Here is a 22,899-nt window from a genome sequence, read left to right on the forward strand (position 1 = left end):
TTGAGCTTTATCTGTGTCCAAGTAAAAAAATGAATCGGAATGTATCAATTTTCTGTTTATCTCTCAAAAGGGAAGCTTGCAGTTATAACATGCCTGCAGAAACAATTTTTATAATGAGTTCTGTGGCACCTTAAGACCATTTTTGTGCCATGTGAGCCTTTGTTTTGTAGACTACAGCATGAAACCACTTTACTCAGTAAGGTAAAATGTTTGCAAAATGCAAGAGGTGCAATACTTAATAAAATCAGAATGATGAGTCTCCGTACCCCGATTTTACAGTATAGTTGAACTCTAGCAAAAAGAAGTTATTCTTGGCTATGCGTGTGTGTGTCAGTCCTCTGGATCCTAAGATACTTGTAAAATCCAATGAGACCAAGGCACTATTTGAAGATCCATGTTAAGACAAGATATGTAGTCTGGCTTTCATACTTCTTTTATAAAAGCAATTTCCCCAGTTGTAATTGCAGATGTCTCCCACAAGATGGGGCACACTCCTTGTTTTAAAGCAAGGTTATTTAATCCTTTCTCAATTGAATAACACTACTGAAATGACTGAGAGTTCCCACCTTTTGGGGGAGTTTCCATTTCTTTCGGGGGGGGGGGGAAAGATTAAAACCTAGCATAGCCAGTAAAACAATTTGAACCAAAATGCTTCCTTTTAAGTCACGGAACTGTTTGAATTCCTAATGTTAGGAAGACAAAGCAAGGAACGAGTTGCCTCTTTGCTTTTTGTATTGAATAATATTGATAGCATGGTAAGTAATGTTCTTCATAACTTTGTTTCCTGTTGAAGTGAGGCAGTGAATTTTCATAAATGGTGCTTAACACATGCCTGAAATGTTTTGGTTGTAAACATACAGATACAAGCCAGTGCTTTAGGTAACTGTATTTAGTGATATTCTCCCTTTGTTCGCATATGTTTCCAAATGAGTATGAAGGTGTTAGCTTATGTGTAGCAAGTGGTGATCCATCGCCATTAATAACTGAAAGCACTGATCGTTGGAATATTTTAAGGTGGGGTGACTAGAACTGAACACAGTACTCCAAATGTGCTCGCACCATGGATTTATAGAACAGCATTATGATATAGGCAATCTTATTTTCAGTTCCTTTCTTTATGAATTTGCCATTTTCACAGCTGCCAAATGGTGGGTTGACATCTTTGAGCTATCTACTATGATCCCAAGGTCTCACTCCTGGTCCCTCACCTCCAGTTCAGACCCCTTGGGTGTGTGTGTGAATTTAGGATTTTTTGCTCCGACATGCATCACTTTACACTTGCTTTCATAGAATTGCATTTGCCATTTTACTGCACATTCACTCAGTTTGGAGATCTCATTTTGGAGCTCTTCACAATCTCTTTGTTTTAACAACCCTGAACAATTTAGTTTCATCAACAAGCTTGACTTTAGTTTCATCAACTGCTCACTCCTAACTCTAGATCATTTAAGAATAAGTAAAAAGCACAGGTCTTAATATTGATCCTTGGGAGACTCTACTCTCTACTTCTCTCCATTTGGAGAACTGTCCATTCCTACTCTTTGTTTCCTGCAGCTTAACCAATTCCTGAGCCACAAGAGGACCTCTCCTCTTATTCCTTGACTGCTAAGCTTACTTGGGAATCTTTGGTGAAGTACTTTGTCAAAAGCTTTTTGAAAGTTCAAGTATACTATGTCAACCAGGTCATCTCTATCTATATGCTTATTGACACTCTCAAAGAATTCTTATAGGTTTGTGAGACATGGCTTTTCCTTGCAGAAGTCATGCTGACTCTGCTTCACTGGGGCTTGTTCTTCTGTGTGCTTGGTTATTTTATTTTAAACAATACTTTACACAAATTTTCCAGGGAGAGATATTAAACTAACTGGCCTGTATTTTCCAGGAACCCACCCTCCTCCCCGGATCCCTTCTTAAAAATTGAGGGTCCATTGCCAATTTTCCAGTTCGCAGGTATGGAGACTGATCCGATGAACAAGTTACATATTTTTGATAGAAGACAAATGAGAAGCAATTTCTCATTTGAGTTCCTTGCGGACCCTTGGGTGGATGTCACCTGGAGCCAGCAATTTGTTGTTTTTTTGTTTTATCTATTAGGCCTAGAAGTTCATCTCTCATCAGCACTGTCTGTCTTAGTTTTTCAGACCCTTCTCCTACAAAAGTTAGTTAAGGCACTGGTATCTGCCATTGTGAAAACAGATGCAAAGAAATCATTTCTCTTCTCGTTAATCTCTTTAACTTCCTCTACAACTCCTTTTCCTCCCTTGTCTTTCAAGGATCCAGCTGCCTCCCTGAAGGGTTTTCTGCTACTAATATATTTAAATAGGGCTGCCATTTCTGAAAGATGGTGCTCAACAACTTTGGGGTTTGTCTATGGCAACCCTATATTTAAAGAACTCCTTGTTGTTCGTCTTAATGTTTTCAGCAATGTGTTCTTCAAAGTCTTTTAAAGCACTTTCTGTCTGCTTGCACTTTTTTTTGTCAGAGTTTGTGTTCCTTTTTGTTCTCTTCATTTGGACAAGCCTTCAGTTTTTTGAAGGAAGACTTCTTGCCTCTAATAGCTTATTTGACTTTCAAGTACCTTTTGGCCAGTGCCCCCCAAATTCTTACACCACTTTCCTTTTATTTTTATGCCTCATGACTTGATGGGGATCAAAATCAATATAATAAATCTTCACATCAGTAGTGTTGGAAATTCCCTGCTCACTGTTTCACTGGAATGGAATCCTTGTATCTGTTCTTCCTGTAATGACTGACTGGCGAAAGAGCAAGACAGGTATGAGCATGTATTAACTTCACCTGGGGGTCTTGAGAAGAGCTTTTTCAAAATTGGGAAGTAGTAATGCTTCCAGGGCAAAGTTTCAGAGGTGTGGGATATTGGAGCCATAATTTTTTACATGCTTCATTTACCTGGGTCAGTTTAGTGGCATCACTCAGCTTCTTCTTTTTTTAAAAAAAATAATATTTATTGCTTTTAAAAGTTACAAAAAAGTAGAAAAAAGAGAAGAGACCAAAAAGAAAAGAGGGAAAAAAAACAAGAAAAAACAAAAACAATACAATATATAAACAATACAAACCCACCCTAAACCCATTAAACTAAGCACATAAACAAAGCAAAACAAAAACAATTTAAAAACATCTCTCCTTTTCCATACTCTGTCCTTCATTCCCTTGTTTCCTTGACTTCCTCACACCTCCCTTCTTGTATCCCACTTCTAGTACTTGTTTCAGCAAATCCTTTCCATCTTTCTCTATTTTCTGTCATATTATAAATAACATATTCTTTAACCTTTTTTCCCATTAAAGGTAAATTACTTATATACACCCAACTTCTTATAGCATTTCTGCTAAATCCATAAAATATCATTCCACCATTTTTCTAACAGTCATTACTTTAACAAAATTTCTAAATAAACACTTTAAATTTTCCAGTAATCTTCCACTATCTCCTCTCCCTGGCTTCGGATTCTGCCAGTCCTTTCCGTCAGTTCCATATAATCCATCAACCTGGTGTCCTTATATCCGAGGCTCTTAAATCTCTTCCAAGTCCCTTCTGCAGGTCTTCTTCATATTCTTTGATGCTCAGGAGCAAATCTCGGGAAAACTCCAGCCTAGCAATACTTTTGTTCCTTCTGGACAGTTCAGCCAAATTTCCAAAGTTAAAAATAAAGTCCATAGAGTGTTTCAGAACGTATTTCAAGATTCCTCCAATTCTAGCGACCCCCAAAACTTCAAGCTCCTCCAAACCCGTCCATGTCCCAAAAGTCAGTCAATCCCTGGATAGAGGGTTCTTTCCAAATTTCCTTCTTCAATCCAAGCCGGGATCATAGCCTCAAAATTTGACTTTTGCTAGATTCAGTCATGAAAGACCTCAATTTATAATCCTCAATTTGCTAATGAGAAATTAAGGATCCCGTTTGTACTACTTTTGGTTTCACATCATCAGCTTTCTCCTTTTTCTCCATCATTTTCACATCATCCTGAATTGTTTCTGTATTGACACTCACTTTTTGACTCAAATTAATCACGTTCTGTTCCAAGTTGTCAATTTTAGAGATCGTATCATCTGTCTTTTTATGGAGCTGTTCCAGCGAGTAGTTTATCTTGTATAATACAGTCACAATAGCTTCTCCTATCAACATTTTGAATAATCCAAGGTCAGACTCTAGTTTTCAGAATCTTATCTTGCAGCTGGAGATCTCTCTGTTGCACTCCTGTAACAGTTTCACATGCTCCCTCTAGAGGGATGGCATCACTCAGCTTCTTAAAGAATATCTCTAGTAATAGTTACTTGGGTATAATTGTGAACTCATATTTCTTTTGACCACATATTAATAATAGTGCCACCAATCTTTTTTTAAAAGAATGTTAAGAATTTCATGTTTTGTAAATACGTTAACAGAAAAACAAGCATAAGGCAAAGGGCTGCAACAGCTATTGATAACTTTGCCATACTATGATATAGATGATATAAAGGATCAGTATGGTTAAGTTGACAAGTAAAATGTTGAGGATCAAATGAGGAGTAGAAGGATTATGGCTTTGTTTCTTCAGCCCAAGGTGAGAATAGAGCAAGTTACTTTTCCAGATGTCCATGGCTTCTGAAGAGGTGGATGTATTTGATGGTTTTTAGCAAAGTCTAAGAATCCCACTACAAATCCAAGCCACAAATGAGCCTGGTTTTGCCTTTCCCTTTAGGAATCTGACATGCCATGTAAGTTTTTTCCTGAAGAGCAGAGTTGCAAGCATTGTTCCACCAGTTTGTAATACTGAAATCAGGAATGGTCTTCCAGCATTGAGTTGTAGATAGTCTTGTTGCAAGAATCAGGAAGGTAATTTATTCCTCATTTATTCCTCATTTATTCCTTCAAGTTTGGAGAGAACTGAATACAGTCTTTAATATTCTTTTGGTAGGACTTGAAAACAAAAAGAAGGGTGTGAGATAATTCTATGGTTCTGCTTAACCTCCCTTATAAGCATTGTGGTTGCTGGCATGACCTTGATGTTTACTAGTCAGTGTCTGCCAGACTGAATTTCAGATGTCAATGCCATCTTTTGAGCTCTCCAGTGCATCAGATCAGTGGCTACAGACTTTTCTTTCCTTTTGTTCATTATCAAATTCTTAAGGCAGAGATGGGGATGCTGTAGCCCTCCAGAAGTTGTGGGACTCTACAACACTCCTAATTCTTGAACATTGGCTATGCTGCCTAGGGTTCAAAGATCTAACATCATCTGGAGGCCCGCAGGTTCTCCATCCATGCCTTAAAGCTTAGCTGAGTGGTTCATACAATGTCACCTATGAGTTCACTGGAAGTTTGTCTGGGCTTAGGTTGCCCCTATAAAAACCCCTTTAAAAGCATTTTTTTAATCATGCTAAAGTTAGTACATTATTGTTGTTTAGAGGGATAGAAATGCATTGGTGGAGGGAGGCAGTGAGTGGGAGGCACATTTGGGGTACATTTGTGGAGAGTTGCATTGCTCAGACCCATACATCAAAGTCTGGCAAATACAGCAAGTATGTCAGAGCAGTCTAAATGATAGAGGACAGTTAAAGAGCACAGTTGTTTGGAAGAGACTGTTTTCTTCGTTGGCAGAAAATAGTTGCTTGCTTTGAATAAGTTTTGGTATGCAGTATTAAAATAGAAACTTTAATACAGAAGCCCACTCACTTCCTGAGGGTAACCATTTGTAAGCTGCTAACTGCAGCCTAGCTCTCATATGAGAAGGGATTCAACTTCAAGCAGGAACAACATAATAAGTAGTTAGAGCAAATGAGGAAGCAAAAGCAAGTCCCATTTCCTACAGAACTCATTGACAGTGGAGAGGACAATTTTGTGTATATAACATTTGAGCATTATACAAGCTGAATAAGTTCCTTCCTGTGTATTTCTTAAATAGTATACTCTTCTCTGAGTGTTTATATATGTTTTTCTGGCCAAACACACACCTTTCTGGCAATAACTTTTAATTTTTTTATTTCTTTATCTGTTGCTGGCATGAGTTTTTAGTATAGGTCTTGCTTTACTAAACCCTCTTTAGTTTTTCACCATTTAGATGATTCTGTACAATTTCATCAGTTTCTTCAAGTTTTTCCCTTGGGTTTACTACCACTACTATCACTACTACTACTTACTAGGTTTCAAAATTTGTCTTACCCCTCATTGTTGAACATTATTGGCATACTTCTGCCTGAATTACTGGTCTAAGACAGCCTCCTTCACACTACAATCCCTGGCCATTTGCCTTGCTGAATGAGGTTGATGGGAGTTGTCATCTAAAATATCTGGAGGGCACCATAGGTGTATGGTTCTTGTTTGAAGTGCATGCGTTCCCAATTCCAAATTGCAGGCAAACCCTGGGTATGGGAAATGCAGTATGACCCTAAAAGTATAGCAACTGCAATTTATTCTGATCTTAGCAAGTTTAGCAGGTGACTTAACACATTTAGCCCTTTTGTTACAAAATGGTTTCTTATCACGTATTTGTTTGAATCATAGCATTAGGTAAATAACCTGGTGGCAGTGAAAAAACGTTCATCATACACACCCCTGAATCCTGCATGCATCATTCACTCAATCCCATAGAAGACATTTGTTTGTTTTTGGAGCTACATAGGTAGTACAACAGTTGCTTTGCAAGTACTGGTACATGCTCAGCTGAAGGCAAGGGCAGTTACTATCTGGACAGTACTGCTTAGAGATTTTTGAAATATTGAGCAGTATATAAATGCTTTCAAATAAATAAAATAATACTGCACTAGATAAAAGTGGGTAAGTATCTCTGAATAGGCCTGCCTTAACTTACTACCATCTATGAGTCCTGTGGTTATTGGAAGCCCTTGGAGTTTGGCATGCCAGACTTTCCCCCACAACGTTCATGTGGTTTACATGCTGCTGTGGTGTGGGGAATATGTGATATAGCGTGCTATGAGTGCTTGGTGTCTGTGTGCTGGAATTTCAACATATGTAGCAAGGTTTACCCTTTGTTACCAAACTCTGAAGGAACAGAACTCTATCTTGACCATCTAGCAGTAGCTGGGTATTACTAAATAGCACTGTCTACAGTCTGATAAAAGAAGTATCATTACACTGCTTTTCCAGACTACTTTACTTCCTTCTGTATTGGGTCACCTTCCAGTGGTGTGCCTAGGTTTTTGACCCTGAGATTGGGAAATCATGCAAAACAAGTTGTTGACAAAAAAAGGTATCAGAGGCATGGATCAATTCAGATACCTGTTTGGCATGTGATTGACGAATCAGACAACACAGTTGGAAAGACTGAATACTTGAAAAGCATGAGTATCTGATGTCTGCTCATACTTTGAAGGCATGGTTCTGATCTCTCTAGGCAGTTGCAGACATTTTTAGCTGTGCATAAAATATCTTTGTGTTTATTATTGTTTGCTGTGCAGCTAATAAATGCTGCTTTTTGATATGTCTGAAAAAGAATGAAAGTTCGTTCACTAGAATTTGTCTAGATAAAGAAGTGATAATATACAGAAACTTATGTTGCTGCATTTTAGCATAGTTTAATAATTCTTGACATCCTGAAGGAAGTATCCAGTATTGATTGAGAGAAGAGTACATTGGATAGATAGTTGCAGACTAATATTTCCATCTTTATACTAAACCTGAGACAGCTCTCTATATAGATTACTTACGGGACCCACAGTACAATCCTATGAATTTCTTCTGCTATACTTTTCCTTGAGACATTCTCTGTGTAAGAAAAGAAAGGACTGGTGCCGTTGGTTAGTTCATAACTAATCAGACCCAAGCAGTTTTATAGCTGAAATCACGTTAGACAGTTGCATAGTGAAAATAAACTCTCTTTTTTGCAGGTGATTGCCCTAGGAAGCACGGCTATAAATACAAAAGCATAGCTTTTTGAATGTGCTTAAATTTTATGTGAACAGTTTTCAAAACCTTCACTTTTAAAAATGTAAACAATACAAGGGAGCATGTGCTAGTCATTACTTAAAACGTTTACAAGAACCCTTGTAAAAAAAATAATTTCTAAAGAAAGCTTTTTATTTATTTGACTATAACATCTAAACTGCATTGTATACTTTACTGATTTCCACCACCCCCTCGGCCCCAAATCATTTCTATTCAGATACTTTTGGCCATTGAAAAATACACTTAAGAAGTTTATACAGATTCAAAACTACCTGTCATGCTCCTTAAATCTTACTTATTAAATAAGCAAAGCACGTTAAATCATATGGGCATTGGAAAGTTTCCCATATAGTTCTGCTTAGCAGACAATTTAAATTTTGACAACAGACTAACTATTCTTATAGCCAATCTATGATTTCTAGCTTGATTATATTTTTAGAAAGGCAGTCTAGAAATGTTAGAAATAAAGAAGTAAACAAGCTATTTATTTAAACCTGCACTTCCTTCTCCAAACACATTCAAAATGTCCCACAAGCATATAAATCAGTCTTGTGAGAGCAGAAAGGCATTTCTACTCATGGAAAGCAGCTGTTCTGAATTCTCCCAATTTCCCTGTCACACTGCAGCCCCCATGTTGTCCCAGAGAGTCTGAGAGATGTATTTTGAGGGGCCTGAAGCTGTAGTAGGTGAGCTAGGAAAGCCCTGTTGTGCAAGAAGGGTTGCACTCACCAACCCAATGGATACAACACAGTAACACACCAAAGTTTTAAAAAATCCCAAGAGAGCCGGGACTAGCAAACATCACAATCTAAAGGTATGTAGCCTTCTATTAAGAACACAAGAGCCCTGCTGGATCAGACCAAAAGCCCGTTTAATCTAGCATCCTATTCCAAAAGTGGCCAACAAGATGCCTATTAGAAACCACCACTTGGGTCATAAGTGCAATATCACTTTCCCCATTCATACTGTCCAAGTTCTTTACTCACAGGCATTCCATCTCCAATACTGAGGTGGTATAGAGCAATCATGACTAGAAGCCATTGATAGATAACCTTATCAGATAATTCATCAATGTCTGTGTATTCATTTAAAACTGTTTGATTCATAGTTTTGTAACTCTCATTTGAGCTGCTTCAAGAATTGTTTGTGAAGTAAAATAGACATTTTATAAAATGTCAGAATAGATAGAAGGGGTCAAGATTTTGTCATGCTCATTGCCTTGAGCAGTGTTCTAATGGTCATCTATAGCAGAGGTCAGCTAACTTTTTCAGCAGGGGGCCGGTCCACTGTCCCTCAGACCTTGTGGGGGGCCGGATTATATTTTGAAAAATATATATATAAAAATGAACAAATTCCTATACTCCACAAATAACCCAGAGGTGCATTTTAAATAAAAGGACACATTCTACTCATGTAAATACACGCTGATTCCTGGACCGTCCACAGGCCAGATTTAGAAAGTGGTTGGGCCAGATCTGGCCCCCGGGCCTTAGTTTGCCTACCCATGATCTATAGCCATTGTTAAAGCTAAGACACTCCTCTTTGCTGCAAGAATTAGCAGTTGACCTGCATTAGAACTGGATTAGCTGCTTGAATAACCTGCTTTTCTTGACACTGGATACTCTTTTCTCCCTGTCTGCCTGATGGCACTTCAGAATATGAACGGCAACACCTGCCTTTAAGGATATTATGGTGGAGAGTGACATGATAAAACTAATTAAGGTTCGCTGACTTGGACATCATCTCTCAGTTCATTGATAGCGGTATAAGATAATTTACTTTTTCCACTGTTCAAACAAAGATGTGCTGCTTTAAGCTGCAGGAAAAGTTGTATAGTGATGAAGGAAAAATGGGAAAGGCACCAGAAGAGAACACCAGGCTTCAGTATTCTCCTGTTTGCGCTGCAGAGGTGGCAGCAATGTTGAGAGATGCAACCTGAGAGGTTATCCATTCTGCTGTGGGTTGGTCAATGCAAGATATTCCTTTTGTTGATACATGTCTGAAGAGAGAGGGGCTGTATTGGCATAAAACATAATATGTGCTGTGATGTGCATGGAATACTAATATGCAGACTTTACTTCTCAATCCAACCTTAAACTTCTCTGAAATGGCTGAATAAAATGTATAAAATTGCTTTCTGATTGATAATGATGAGGGCACAAGATGCTTTTGACTAAATAACTGACTTTTGTCCTTACGTTTTGGGAAAGTGTTCATATTAAAGCATCATGGATTCTTGGTGTCTATCACAGTGGAATATTCACATTTTTTGTTATCAGATGGTGATATTCTATTGTCCGTCCTTGAGTGGACCAAATTTCTACTTGTGCAGTGGGGTATGCCCTTCCTCTCCTTCCCCTCATTGCCCCAGAGAATCTTGGGGGTGGGGGGGGAGAGAAATTATTTGGAATAGATTTGTATGTGTGAGAACTGTAGGGTAAGAATGGAATGGATTTGTATGTGTGGGAACTGTAGGGTATGAATGGGCAGACTGTTACTTCTATTCACAGAATGTTGCTTATCATCCAGTATTGGCTAGAATACTCCCTATATATATTAGCCAGGTTGTTAATATGTACACCCTGTTTCCCCACCACCACCCCAAAAGAAGACCCAAAGCTGTTAACAGCATAAGCAAGTGAAGAACGTTTCTTACGAAAGGAAATTGAAAGAAATGTTAAACATATCTACAGTGCAGTGAAGCATTTTCTGTATGACACTTTCCCAGTCACATTTGTGAGCAGCAGTGTAGGAAAAAGTAAATACAGGGAAACACTCTATTTAAGGCCTTGGATCCCTTAACTGAAGTCTGCCATCTGGATGGAGGATGGATGGTTTGTTCCTGGAACATATAGAAAGAAATTCCAAGGGCTAAAAATAAACTGCACTGGAGACAGGAAGCATTTGAGGCATGGAAGGGATGATGAGAGCTGCATAGCCTTGTTCTTGTTGCAGCAAGAATGAGAATAAATATTTTCTAATCTCCCAGTATCTCAATGCATTCTTGCTATAGGATGCCTTAGAGACTAAAACTGAGTCCACATGGAAAACTCTCATATTGTAGCCACTCCAAATAGGGGCTATAGTGAATGTAATAAGTTTACAAAATGGATTAACACTATCATCCTGATAACATCCACATGGCCAACTGCTTTCAGATGTTTAGTCCCACCAAACATATCCCCTCCCCCCATGGTATAGGATTGGAAATGTTATTCAGTGCTCAGAAAGAGGATGAAACTGTACAAAGGGACTGCAATCCTATGTACATTTAGCCTGGGAGTAAGGTCCATTGAATTCAGTGGGATTTGCTTCTGAGTATGAAGAATACTGGAATTTTGTGAATCTCTTGCAATCTCTAGATTTTAGATGCAGTATTTATACTTTGCTTTTTATTAAAATACTCAAAGCGGCTTACAATGATAAACAACAAAAACGCAGCATGAAGCACTACAATTACATATTCAATTTAATGATTATCAAGAAGAACAGTAATATATTCCAGCTGCTTCTCTTGCTGTTCTGGAGCTCTGGTTGGTATCACTCCAAAAAGTTATTTTCCCTTTGGCAGCCCCCCACCAAAGGGCAATCACCTTTTAGGTTCCATAGCTGTGTATATTTGTGGATCCCTTTGGGCTGCTCTGGACACCAATGATATATAATGCCCTATTTTATTTTAATTATGTCTAAAATGGATGATTGGGGACGACGACTTTGTAAGGCTTCTCAGCTGGGGCTGCCTTCCTATTGGTAAACAGGAGCATGGCTTTACAAGCTCATTATCAAGATATATGTGAAGGGATACTTGTTCAAAGTATAAGTTATCTTTCTGTGGGTCTGTCTGAGGACTGCAAGCAGGTAGGAACCCAGGGAATTCCTAGCAGAAGCAGTAAGAAGAGGGAAATACAAAGCCTTAAGATGGGATGAAAGGAGAACTCATTTAATTTTCATGTGTATGTAAATTATTTTCAGAAACTTTTAAATGTGTTAAGAGTTTTCAGTGTAATTTTCTGATATTAAGACAGATGGGCTTTAATCTTGAGAAGACTGCAACAGAAGAAAATAGGCTGCTACTTGATTCTGTGGAGAGACTAGGGATTTAGATCACATGTAATTCAGAAAATGTAACATCTATGAAAAATATATTCATGGGGTGTAAAGGAAGACTAGATATAATGGAAAATTTTCAGCATTAAAATGACAGTACTTCTAAAATATACTGGGCCAGATGTAACTAGAGTAGCAAAAAACCCACAAATCCTTTGGTCCATCAGATGCATTCATTTCAGTGGGCTTACTCAAAGTAAAACTTACCGTATTTTTCGCTCTATAGGACGCACTTTTTCCCCTCCAAAAATGAAGGGGAAATGTGTGTGCGTCCTATGGAGCGAATGCAGGCTTTCCCGGGCTTCCTGCAGCTCCGCGCCACCCTCCGGATCCCGGCGCGAAGCCGCGCGGGGCTCCGGAGGGTGGCGCGGAGCTGCCTGCGCCCCAGGGCTTCCTGCAGCTCCGCGCCACCCTCCCGATCCCGGCGCGAAGCTGCGCGGGGCTCCGGAGGGTGGCGCGGAGCTGCCTGCGCCCCAGGGCTTCCTGCAGCTCCGCGCCACCCTCCCGATCCCGGCGCGAAGCTGCGCGGGGATCCGGAGGGTGGCGCGGAGCTGCCTGCGCCCCAGGGCTTCCTGCAGCTCCGCGCCACCCTCCCGATCCCGGCGCGAAGCTGCGCGGGGCTCCGGAGGGTGGCGCGGAGCTGCCTGCGCCCCAGGGCTTCCTGCAGCTCCGCGCCACCCTCCCGATCCCGGCGCGAAGCTGCGCGGGGCTCCGGAGGGTGGCGCGGAGCTGCCTGCGCCCCAGGGCTTCCTGCAGCTCCGCGCCACCCTCCCGATCCCGGCGCGAAGCTGCGCGGGGATCCGGAGGGTGGCGCGGAGCTGCCTGCGCCCCAGGGTTTCCTGCAGCTCCGCGCCACCCTCCCGATCCCGGCGCGAAGCTGCGTGGGGCTCCGGAGGGTGGCGCGGAGCTGCCTGCGCCCCAGGGCTTCCTGCAGCTCCGCGCCACCCTCCCGATCCCGGCGTGAAGCCGCGCGGGGCTCGGGAGGGTGGCGCGGAGCTGCCTGCATTCCGAAGCCTGGTGCGCACTGAAGAGCGCGCCCGGGCTTCGCGCACCTCTCCACAAGCCTGGGGAGACCGGCTCGGTTCCCTAGGCTTGCGGATAGCAGGCTGTTCTGGGGGCTGGGGTCGGGGGAAGCTCGGGCTTCCCCCGCGCCTGCCCCGTGCCTGGGGAGGGAATTTTTTTTCCTTTACTTACCCCCCCCCCCAAAAAATAGGTACCTTGAACGCACCTTGTTTTAGAGGGAGAGAACAAGAAAAAAAAATTTTTCCCTGTTCTCCCCCTCCTATGATCCGGTGCGTCCTATGGTCCGGTGCGTCCAATGGTGCGAAAAATACGGTAGGTGAATACCACCTTTTGGAACAACTGTAAAAAAGGGAAATAGCATTTCCATGTATTAAAAAATTGACATGTCAATACATTTAAAAATGTGGGACTACCTTCATTATGTACCTGCCTAGAAGGTGTGTATTGAATGCTAGCGTTCCTCTCTACCTTCTGGCATTTTGCTTTCAAACCTCTTCCCACCAAGACGTAATGCAGCAGTGTGAAACGTCTCACCTGTGGGCCCAATTAGTCACACCAGGCCTCACCATTTGACTGATGAGACCATTTTGACCAAGTTATACCTACATGACCTAAACTTATGTTATGAATGATGTCAGGTGTGGGACGGGGGAAAGATGTGATTGGCCTGAAATAGTGTTTGCAGGCATTAACAATCAGCTGATCTTCAGGGCAGCCCAGTGTCAAGTACATTACATGGAGAGAATGAGAGAATGAATGATTTCTGTAGGAAGGGGTGCAGTTGGCATATTAAAAGTAATTGGCAAAAAGCACTCCTGGCCAAACTACCGTATTTTTCGCCCTATAAGACGCACCAGACCACAAGACGCACCTAGTTTTTGGAGGAGGAAAACAAGAAAAAAAATATTCTGAATCTCAGAAGCCAGAACAGCAAGAGGGATCGCTGTGCAGTGAAAGCAGCAATCCTTCTTGCTGTTCTGGCTTCTGGGATAGCTGCGCAGCCTGCATTCGCTCCATAAGACGCACACACATTTCCCCTTACTTTTTAGGAGGAGAAAAGTGAGTCTTATAGAGCAAAAAATATGGTATATCTTACTGTATGTAACTTCTGTTCATGCAGTGAAGCCAGCTGCAGAGCTAAACAGAGCATTAATTGGGGAGGTCGCCCCACCATGGGTCATTTTCCTATTTGGCATTGTCCCCATGAGAGTAAAAATACGTAAGATAACCCTTTGTGGTATGTCTTTTCATGGGAAAATTATGCACAGCTGCTCTGCCCTGAATCAAGCAGGGCAATTTCTATGAGGTTTTGGTGTTGAAATTATTAGTAGTAGTAGTATAGTAATAGTAGTGGTAATAGTATTTATTTATATCCCATCTTTTTCCCAGTATGGGACTCAAGGAGACTTACTAGAACAAGCTAAAAACATGGAAAAGTCTTTCATTAATATAATTAAACACTAATAGAATTAAAAGACTATAAAAAGATCCATTAAAAACACAGACAATAACAATAGACACACCACATTTTCCTCAGTTCCAAAATTCCTCTTGCAATAGAAAGGTCTTCAGCTGCTGGCAGAAGGACAGCAAGTCTGGAGCCAGTCTAATGTCCTAACTCTGGGATCGGCCACCGAGAAGGCCCTCTCCACCAAGGCTGCCTGTGATGGTGGTGGGACTGAGAGAAGGGCCTCGCTGAAGATCTCAGAGCCCAGGCAGCAGGTTCATATAAGGGGAAACGGTCTCTCACATAAAAATCCACCCCTGATTTGCCCAAACAATTTTTTAGTTGCTATTATTAGACAATTTGGAGACAGAAAACCCTTTTTGATCTACTTCAAATCATTTGGAGCTTCCAGTAAATACTAATAAACTTTCTGCCCATTCTTGGCGCTCTTTTCTGCTCACTCTTTGGTCTGCACGTAGGGTACAAGCCCTCCGTGCAGTGTTGAGGATTGAACTGTTCTCCTGCTTCAGGTGATTGAGCTAGAGTAGCAAAGCAGTTTTGGTTATCGTGTGTGTGTGTGTGTGTGTGCGCGCGTGCCTGTCCCAGAGGGCTATTCAGATCAGGTGTGGTGTAAGTGTCCATCCAAGTATTTTTCTGGAGGGTTTGCTACTCTTTTTGGTCACTGCAAATATCAGCTAAAGCAAATCTCATTGCTTTTTCTTCCTGAACTCACGTCTCTTGCTCTCCCGCCACAGCTTTCCTCCTCCTAGATTGTGTCACTGGCTATATTTTGCAGCAAAGCCTTTTATACCAGCTTGGGAGGACTTGGGTGGAGCAAACTGGCAAGCTGAACAGTCGCTTCCTGTATCTGGGCAAATGTTGTGCCTCAATTACCTGATTGTTCCTTCTCTGCGGCAGGAGGGGGGGGGGAATACTCCAGTAAACTGCAAGCTTTCCTCCTCCTCCCCCTTTATGTGCAATTTATGTAACTTTATGAACTTGGATCTCTTAGGAACAGTGGCTTCATGTATTTGGATATTTAAGAACTTGGCCACTGTCCAGCGTGCAGTTAAGCATGCTTATCTTGACTCTTAATTGTGGTTTTGGTGATGGCTGCATCTAACAAATCTCTAAAATTGAAAAGGGGGGGGGGTTACTCTGTGTGTTGTGGTAAAGAAGGACATTTTGTGTATCTCAGTTTATATATTTCTGTTTTTATTAAAGTAGTTTCACGCTTGTAGGTAGTTTTGTTCTATGTTTCAGAAGTAAGTTTGCAGACAGAACCAAGATTGTGTTGTATCAAACATTTTAAATGTATTTTAAGACAATTTTAGGCATTACTTACTTAAAATAGTGTACTGAGTAATTGAACCTCAAGGGGGAAGTGAGACATTTAGCTTGGTGGGGGGCGGGGAGAAGTAAGTTTTAACATGTACAAGCTGTACCTCCCATGTATGTGTGCCCCTTCCCCCAAGCTAATGGTTCTTAACGCCTGAAAACAGAAGTGACTTAGTATAATTTCCTTCATGTAAATTCCACCATTGGAGTTGTATCAGGAGCATAAAGCTCCTGCTAGTGCAGAAATCCCAGAGGCGTGACCAGATGCTACTTTGACCTCTGGGATTAAGTCATGCAAGACTTGATTTCCTGGTCCACTCATTATTCTCTTCCTGCCCGCGCACAAATGGACAGGGAAAGCAGTGCAGGAGCCCAGAGCTTTTCCCCAGCCTCATTCTGGGCATGAAGCAGCATCTGAACAGCCCTTATTTTTTATGGTTTAATTTAAATGCAATTATAATCTAAACTAATTTGGTTTATAATTCAATTATAAGGTTTGGTGCTGGTTTGGATAGCTACGTGTCTTTGGATCACATTCTCTTTGCACTCTTATAATGCACTCTTTGCATTATAAATTGTATTGTGTGCCCCCAAGCCTGTTGGTTTTAATGGACATTTTGTTGGTGGATTTCATGGGTAACAGTTTTTCATTTACTGTATAAGCTTTACTTTCTTCTAAGACCTTTGTCTCCAGGGTCCTTCAAGTATGGCTCCCAAGGCTCATTTTGATCTTTGTTTTAGTTCGGTTACTCTTCTAGTGGCTCTAACACATGGTTTATCAGGTGTGAGAATCTTGTCCTAGCACACTTTGGGAACTCTGAGTTCAGCCTTGTCTTGGAGCACTGCCATATCCATGAGTTCTTTTAAAGAATCAGTTGTAATGGTGCTGACATTTTGTCCAAATATGCAGTTTTGTTTGGCAGAATATGTCCTACCTACTCCATCATGAAACTTCCTGCCTAAGATTTGTTGTTTTTGTATTTGCATATGGTAAAAGCTGCAAAGAAACAGATGTCTGCTTATGTTTTAGCTTCCTGATTTAGGGCTGATAACTGGCTTGGTTCACATGTGAAAAGAAATGCCACCAACCTCTTTTGTTTCCTATTCTCCTATTCAGTGGTGCATCCAGTTTTGTACTATATACCGTATTTTTCCGTGTATAACACGCTCCCGTGTATAAGAAGACCCCTATTTTTCGGGACTCCAAATTAAGAAAATGAAGGGAGATTGCCCAGACTTGTTGAGCTTTTTAAAGGAGGGATCGCCAGTTGGAGCTGCGCTGACACTTGCGCGTGCCGCAAAAGCCACCTATCGTCTGTCCCCTCACCGGCAGAAGCCACCAATCGCCAACCAACAGCAGCAGCAACAGCCAATCAACACCAGCCCTTGCCGCAGCCACCAATAACACACCCAATAGCTGCTGATAATCTCCGGCTCACAACAGCAACCAATCCCACGTCCCCTCTAAGCACTATCCGTGTATCAGACACCCCACAATTTTTAACATGATTTAAAAAATATAAAATCCTTGTCTGATACACGAAAAAATACAGTACTTTCCTTAAATGGCTCATACTTGCCTGCTGATTCCAGTTAATTTTTCTTCTCTCTGGTTCTTATGTAATACATTAATTTGACCATAATGCTAAAATCCCACATTAATGCTATTTAGAGTCCATTTCATTACATGCCTGAAATGCTACCCTATGTTGCAGATGTATATACATAAAATCCTAGGTTTAAACCTGTGAAGATACAAATCCCTCAGGTATTCAGAGCAAATAATAATGAACTGATAGGATGTTCACACAGGCTGTTGATAACCTTACATCTGACTCATCTGAGTTGCTTAACAGTCTGGGCACATAAGATGCCTTTCCTTTAATCCTCGTTTTGATTCTCCTAAATCTTGAATAGCTTGAAAGCTTGTTTTTCTTACTTCAAAAGCAAGCTAGTCCAATTAATTTACTTTTGTACTCTTAGAGGTCCATATTACATGATTTGGAATTTCCATGCAGAATGGGATTCATGTTGGGATTGTGATGAAATCTGCATATAGATTGTGTGAAGATCTTGCATCTTTCCCTGTCGCTTGCATATTTTGTCCATGTGCTAGGGAACCAACTGCAGCTTCCTAATGTGCATATACAAACTCAGAACCACAATTTACCATTTGTGTACATGTTCACATTATATTCCTCCTTGGAAGTGCTCTCCGTGTAGTGTGAAGCAGTCCTTGTTTTATGGAACCACTGCAGGTGCTGCAGTTCGAGTCTCATTTTAAAAATGCTTAGAACATTACATAACAGTTATAGTTCTGTGCCATAGAAATTGTGTGGGTCCACAGCATATTGCTAAACAGTCAGGGAGCGGCAGGCTGTACAGGAAGAGAAGCTAAGCAGCCTAATCAGAGACAGTGTGATCTAGTGATTTATGCAGGGCAGCCTGCCCGGGACTGGACTATTAGAAGCATTTCTTCCTCTCTGCCCCCACCCCACCCTTCCATGTGCAAGACTCGAGAGCAGCCTGCTTTTTGTGTTAAATGTAGCTGTCCCACCTACTCTCCTGCTCGGTTGTCTGCGGCTTGATCTCTTTTTTGTGATATTAAATAATCTGGACACCAGCTACTTTGATTTGTTTCTCATTTGCCTTGTTCTGCTGAGGCAGTCATAAATACTTGAGCCATAAGTCAAGCAGGCTTGAGAGGAAGAGGGAATATCTGAAGCTGCTTTCAGACTAATTAGAAGAGGGCAAAACATAGCAAACTTGATTCATCTTTGTCATTATCCTTTGAAAGTTAGAGAGGACGTAACATTTTTTATCTTTTCCTTTTGCTTTGCTTCAGCTGCCAAATTCTGCTCCTTTTTGGAAAAGGTTTTGAGGGTTTTGCTTGTAAAGAGGTGGAGTATTTTACATCCTCAGGCTCTTGTTTTGCCTGAACTGATTTCCTTTATATTTCCTGCTAATTGGCGGTTTCTGATTGTTCCCAACTGATGACTGTGTGAAACAGGAAAGACGTTCCCTGACCAGCAAAAGACTTTCTGACAAACAGGTGCTTCGGTTCTCATTAAACTAGGACAAGCAGATTCCATTCTGGATTTTTTCCTCAAATTTTTGTCTGCAAGCATGAGACTCAAGAGGAATGGGTCCTATACATTGAATAGGTAAGGAATGATAACCACTTTCATTTGTTTCATACTTTCCACCCCCCACCCCTCAAATGGTATGGAAAGGTATAATTTGTTTGTGAAGTTAAGACAGTTGTTTTCCAAAGTTTTTCTATTGCTATTGCTGGTATGATCACATATTTGCTTACTGTATTTATTTACTGACTTTTAGTGGGAACTGAAGCAAGACCAAAGCATGAGTATTCTTGTTTGTTTATTTTTTGGCAAACCTATTTCCCATTTTTGCATGTCCTCACAATACCTCATTTGGTAGATCATGCTTGTTCCTAATTTACAGAAGGAAACTTAGACAAGGAGAAAGTGATTTGCCCAAGGTCAAACTGTGAGTTCATGACTTATGCGGGATGAGCTAGGTCTTTCAGGAGTAAGTGCCAGCTTTCCAGCTGGGCCACATGGATTCCTAAATGTGAAGGAATAGAAAGGTGCCTTGGTAGTTGAAAGGAGCCCAACTCTTAATACAATTCTTAACGTTTCTGCACATGATCTTTTTCCTAAAAAAAACCATCTTTGCTTTTTCCTTAACTCCTAGAAAATTGATGCAGTGGAAAGTGCTTTCTGGTGCAAGAAGATGCTAGAGTTTAACCTGAAATCTTGGATTTCATTTTGGAGTTTTAAATACAACATAAAGCTCATGGGAAAACCATCCCACTTTACACTTAGTTTTGTAGCCCAGTTTTACCTTGAATATATCAATTAGTTACAGCTATATTTAATAATGCTTAGGTCTGGAAGATATGAACATGTTAGACAACAGCTTGCTTTTAAATATTTTGAATAAGATTACCATACGTTGCGGAATCCTGTGTTTTGTAGCAGCTTGCTATGATAACGTTATACATAGATTTGACAGCTTGTTTAATGCCATAAATTGTGAACATTGCTATTGTTTTGTAGATATCGGAAACATTGTAGTAATTCCTTTTTAAAGAGAAGACTCTTAAAGTGAGGCAAAGTGCAGAAACAGCTTCCAAGGTTTGTTAGTCTCTTGAATCCTAAATACACTTTTGCTGTAAGATCTATTGACTACAATTGATCTAACTTTTTAGTATGTCTTTGGATTTTCTGCTAAATCTTCTCTTCAGTTAGTGTTCGTCCTAATTCATCCTGTGGTGAAATAACTAGATAGGAATCTTTTGAACCAGTGTGCATAATGTTTCAGAAGCTCCTGACAACCAGGTGGTTTTCAGACACTACAGAAGCTGCACAAGGGGGCTTGGCAGATGCTGTAAATTGGCAGCACCTGTCAGGCCCTGCCCTTATGTGCCCCACATTTGAAGTTTTATGAGGCATCAAGTGAAGGGCAGAAAGTGTGGCTATCCCAAAATGTGCTTGTGGGCCAAATGAGGAAGCCTAGCAGACAGGTTTGACCTGTGAGCTGGATGCTAGGCACCCCAGCCTACCCTCTAGCACTCAGGTAGCAGTATTATGGAGGGAAACTCACAGACATTCACTTGAACAATAGCAGCTTTAAAAGCTCACTGAGAAAGAAAAGTATTCAACTGCTGGTGAAACAAAGTAAAGATAAGATTCATTACTTGATGCAGGAGGTCCACACATAGGCTGCTACCATAGTAATCCACAATGGGGGCGTCTCTAATGACCAGACCTTAGAAGGCAGTGAAATGCACAAGAGAGTTGCTTAAGTTGAACTTTGAGGCCACAAAGAGTGACATGTGCTGCTGCTGCTGCTGCTGCTGGACTGATCACTCGTAGCCAAGTAAGATTGTCTTCCATGAACACGATCTTAACTTTCCGACTGCTAGGTGGTGACCTGACTGGGCACGGTAATCCAGTCAGGGAAAAAGGGAGGCAGACTGTGTTCAGGGCACCTTTTCTAGCCCTTCCCCCTTTTCGGGGTGAGCAGAGTGCATCCTAAATAGGACTGCTCAGTTGTGGATACAGCTGCCGAGATACTAAACTGCCTCATTCCTTGAGTCAGGACGACTGAATCTGTATCCACCACCTATGTGCCGGTTCATGACTAGGGGCTTCCAGATTTCATGATCCTGCCACCGTTACCATTTTCCAATCACCATGGGACTTTTTGGGGGTTGGGTTTTGGATGGGTTTTTGGAAGATGCCTTGTGTGAATTTGTTTTATGTGTGTAGATCAGTGCATGCTGACCAACACACAGTAAGGCTCTATTCTGATGGCATGAGTGTCATACAACCAGTAGATTCTTACCCACTGCAACCTTCATCCGCTTTCACAGCTGTTGTAACATGCCAGCATCTTCCACCTGTTCTGCTGTTGAGGACTTCTTGAGTCATTCTTTGTCTAGCTCCTCCCCCTTGGCCTTACCACCTTGGGCAGGCTTCCTCAACCTCGGCCCTCCAGATGTTTTTGGCCTACAACTCCTATGATCCCTAGCTAGCAGGACTAGTGGTCAGGGATGATGGGAATCGTAGTCTCAAAACATCTGGAAGGCAGAGGTTGAGGAAGCCTGGCCTTGGGAGCATGAGATTCCTGATGGCTTTGCTCACAAGGATCATAGGAACATGCAAGCCCACTCACTACGACCAAGTGATGATCCAGCAAGTGAGGATATGTGCAACCTTCACGCCAGGCAACTGACATAATCCTCATCACCACTAATAATGCATTTATTACCTGCTCTTTACTAGCATGTCCTGGGGTGGGTTGCAACAATTTAAAATTCAGCAATAAAAAAAAGATTGAACAAATTACAGTCACAAGAATAGGGTGGGTGTGAAAACACACATCTCAGTTGTCAAAGACCAGAGTAGAGAGGTACATTTTCAGCATTCAACAAAAACTGTATAGCACCTCCCCTTTCCCGGGCCATCCTTTGAACTTCTGAGGCTGGCAGAACTACCAGGAGAGCCCTGTTTGCTGATCTTAACACCCAATTGGGTCTGCAGGAAAGGAGCCAGTCTTCCAGCTATTTGGGGCCTAAGTTGTTTAGGGCTTTATATACTAGTGTGAGCACCTTAAATGGAGCTAGAAACATCACCTATTTTGTGATTGGTGTGTACTTTGCTTCCCTAAATTGCATCCTTTCTGTGAATAGATAGCTGGTTGTTCCCCTGGATCATTTTCCTCCTGGGGTGATGGTCTCCTTTTCCTGAGACCCTCATTTTCTGTGACAGCAGAGCAATTGCCATGCTGGGAGTGACTTTTTTGATATCTTAGTGCTCAGGTGCTATTTTGTTTGTTCAGCATTGCTGGTTTTTCCAGTGCCTGAGCACTATTAGTTCTAACAAAAATGCTTGGTTTCTAAATTAAGCAGTGCATGTAGGGGAGAGAATCTATCTAATTAAATCCATTCATAATTTGTTTGTCTCATCACAGGTGGCCTCATAACATTATGTAATGGAAACAATGCCAACGAAAAAAGCTTTTCTTGTTCAGCCAAACCTTTAACTTGTCAGCAGAAAAGTAGTTTGCCCTTGCAAAACTTGCCCTTTAATATCACAGGTTTGTAATTGCTTTTGTATTTGTCTTCTCCTCCCGAACAACTTCATAGATGTAGGGAAGAAATTAAAAGCCAAGAGGATAGGGCAGATACAGAGCCTATCTGAAACATTGAACATTGTTCCAGGTGAACCACCTGGGAGAGTGCCTGCCAAATGCATCTTCTCTTTTAGGAAGCAATATGAGAGAAGCAGCATGGGAGCATTATGGCAAGGTTGTGTGGGCTGCCTTTGCAATGCCAGAATCCATTCCCTTTCCTCATATACTCTTGTTTGCAGTTCTGTGTTTTTGTGACATCTGTTTCAGCATATGTTGCATGTGACTTCATCCTACTAGAATGATTGAGTCCTGACAGGTTGCTTGCTTGCCAAAGAGATTTGAGCATCTCCCCTCCACTCTGTCTTGGGGAAAGTTCACAGTTGTTCTTTTAGTTCTTTGATCTAGATCCTCAACACAAGATAAAGG

General features: G+C 41.3%; 1 protein-coding gene across 3 annotated transcripts in view; it reads left to right on the top strand.

Moving 5' to 3' along the window:
* The window catches only part of MOB2 (MOB kinase activator 2), a 103,929-nt gene that overhangs the window by 34,028 nt on the left and 47,002 nt on the right, over nucleotides 1-22,899 (top strand). The window contains exon 1 of one of the 3 annotated variants that reach the window (XM_080999792.1): nucleotides 18,822-18,974. The exons of the other annotated variants lie outside the window; for them this stretch is intronic. Within the exon in view, the coding sequence (XP_080855918.1) occupies nucleotides 18,937-18,974 (38 nt within the window). The 5' untranslated portion in view covers nucleotides 18,822-18,936. Of the gene's footprint in view, nucleotides 1-18,821; nucleotides 18,975-22,899 lie in introns of those variants that run through there. 3 annotated transcript variants of the gene reach the window in all.

This window comes from Podarcis pityusensis (genome assembly GCF_964106645.2).
Source record: "Podarcis pityusensis genome assembly, chromosome: 1".
NCBI lineage: Eukaryota > Metazoa > Chordata > Lepidosauria > Squamata > Lacertidae > Podarcis > Podarcis pityusensis.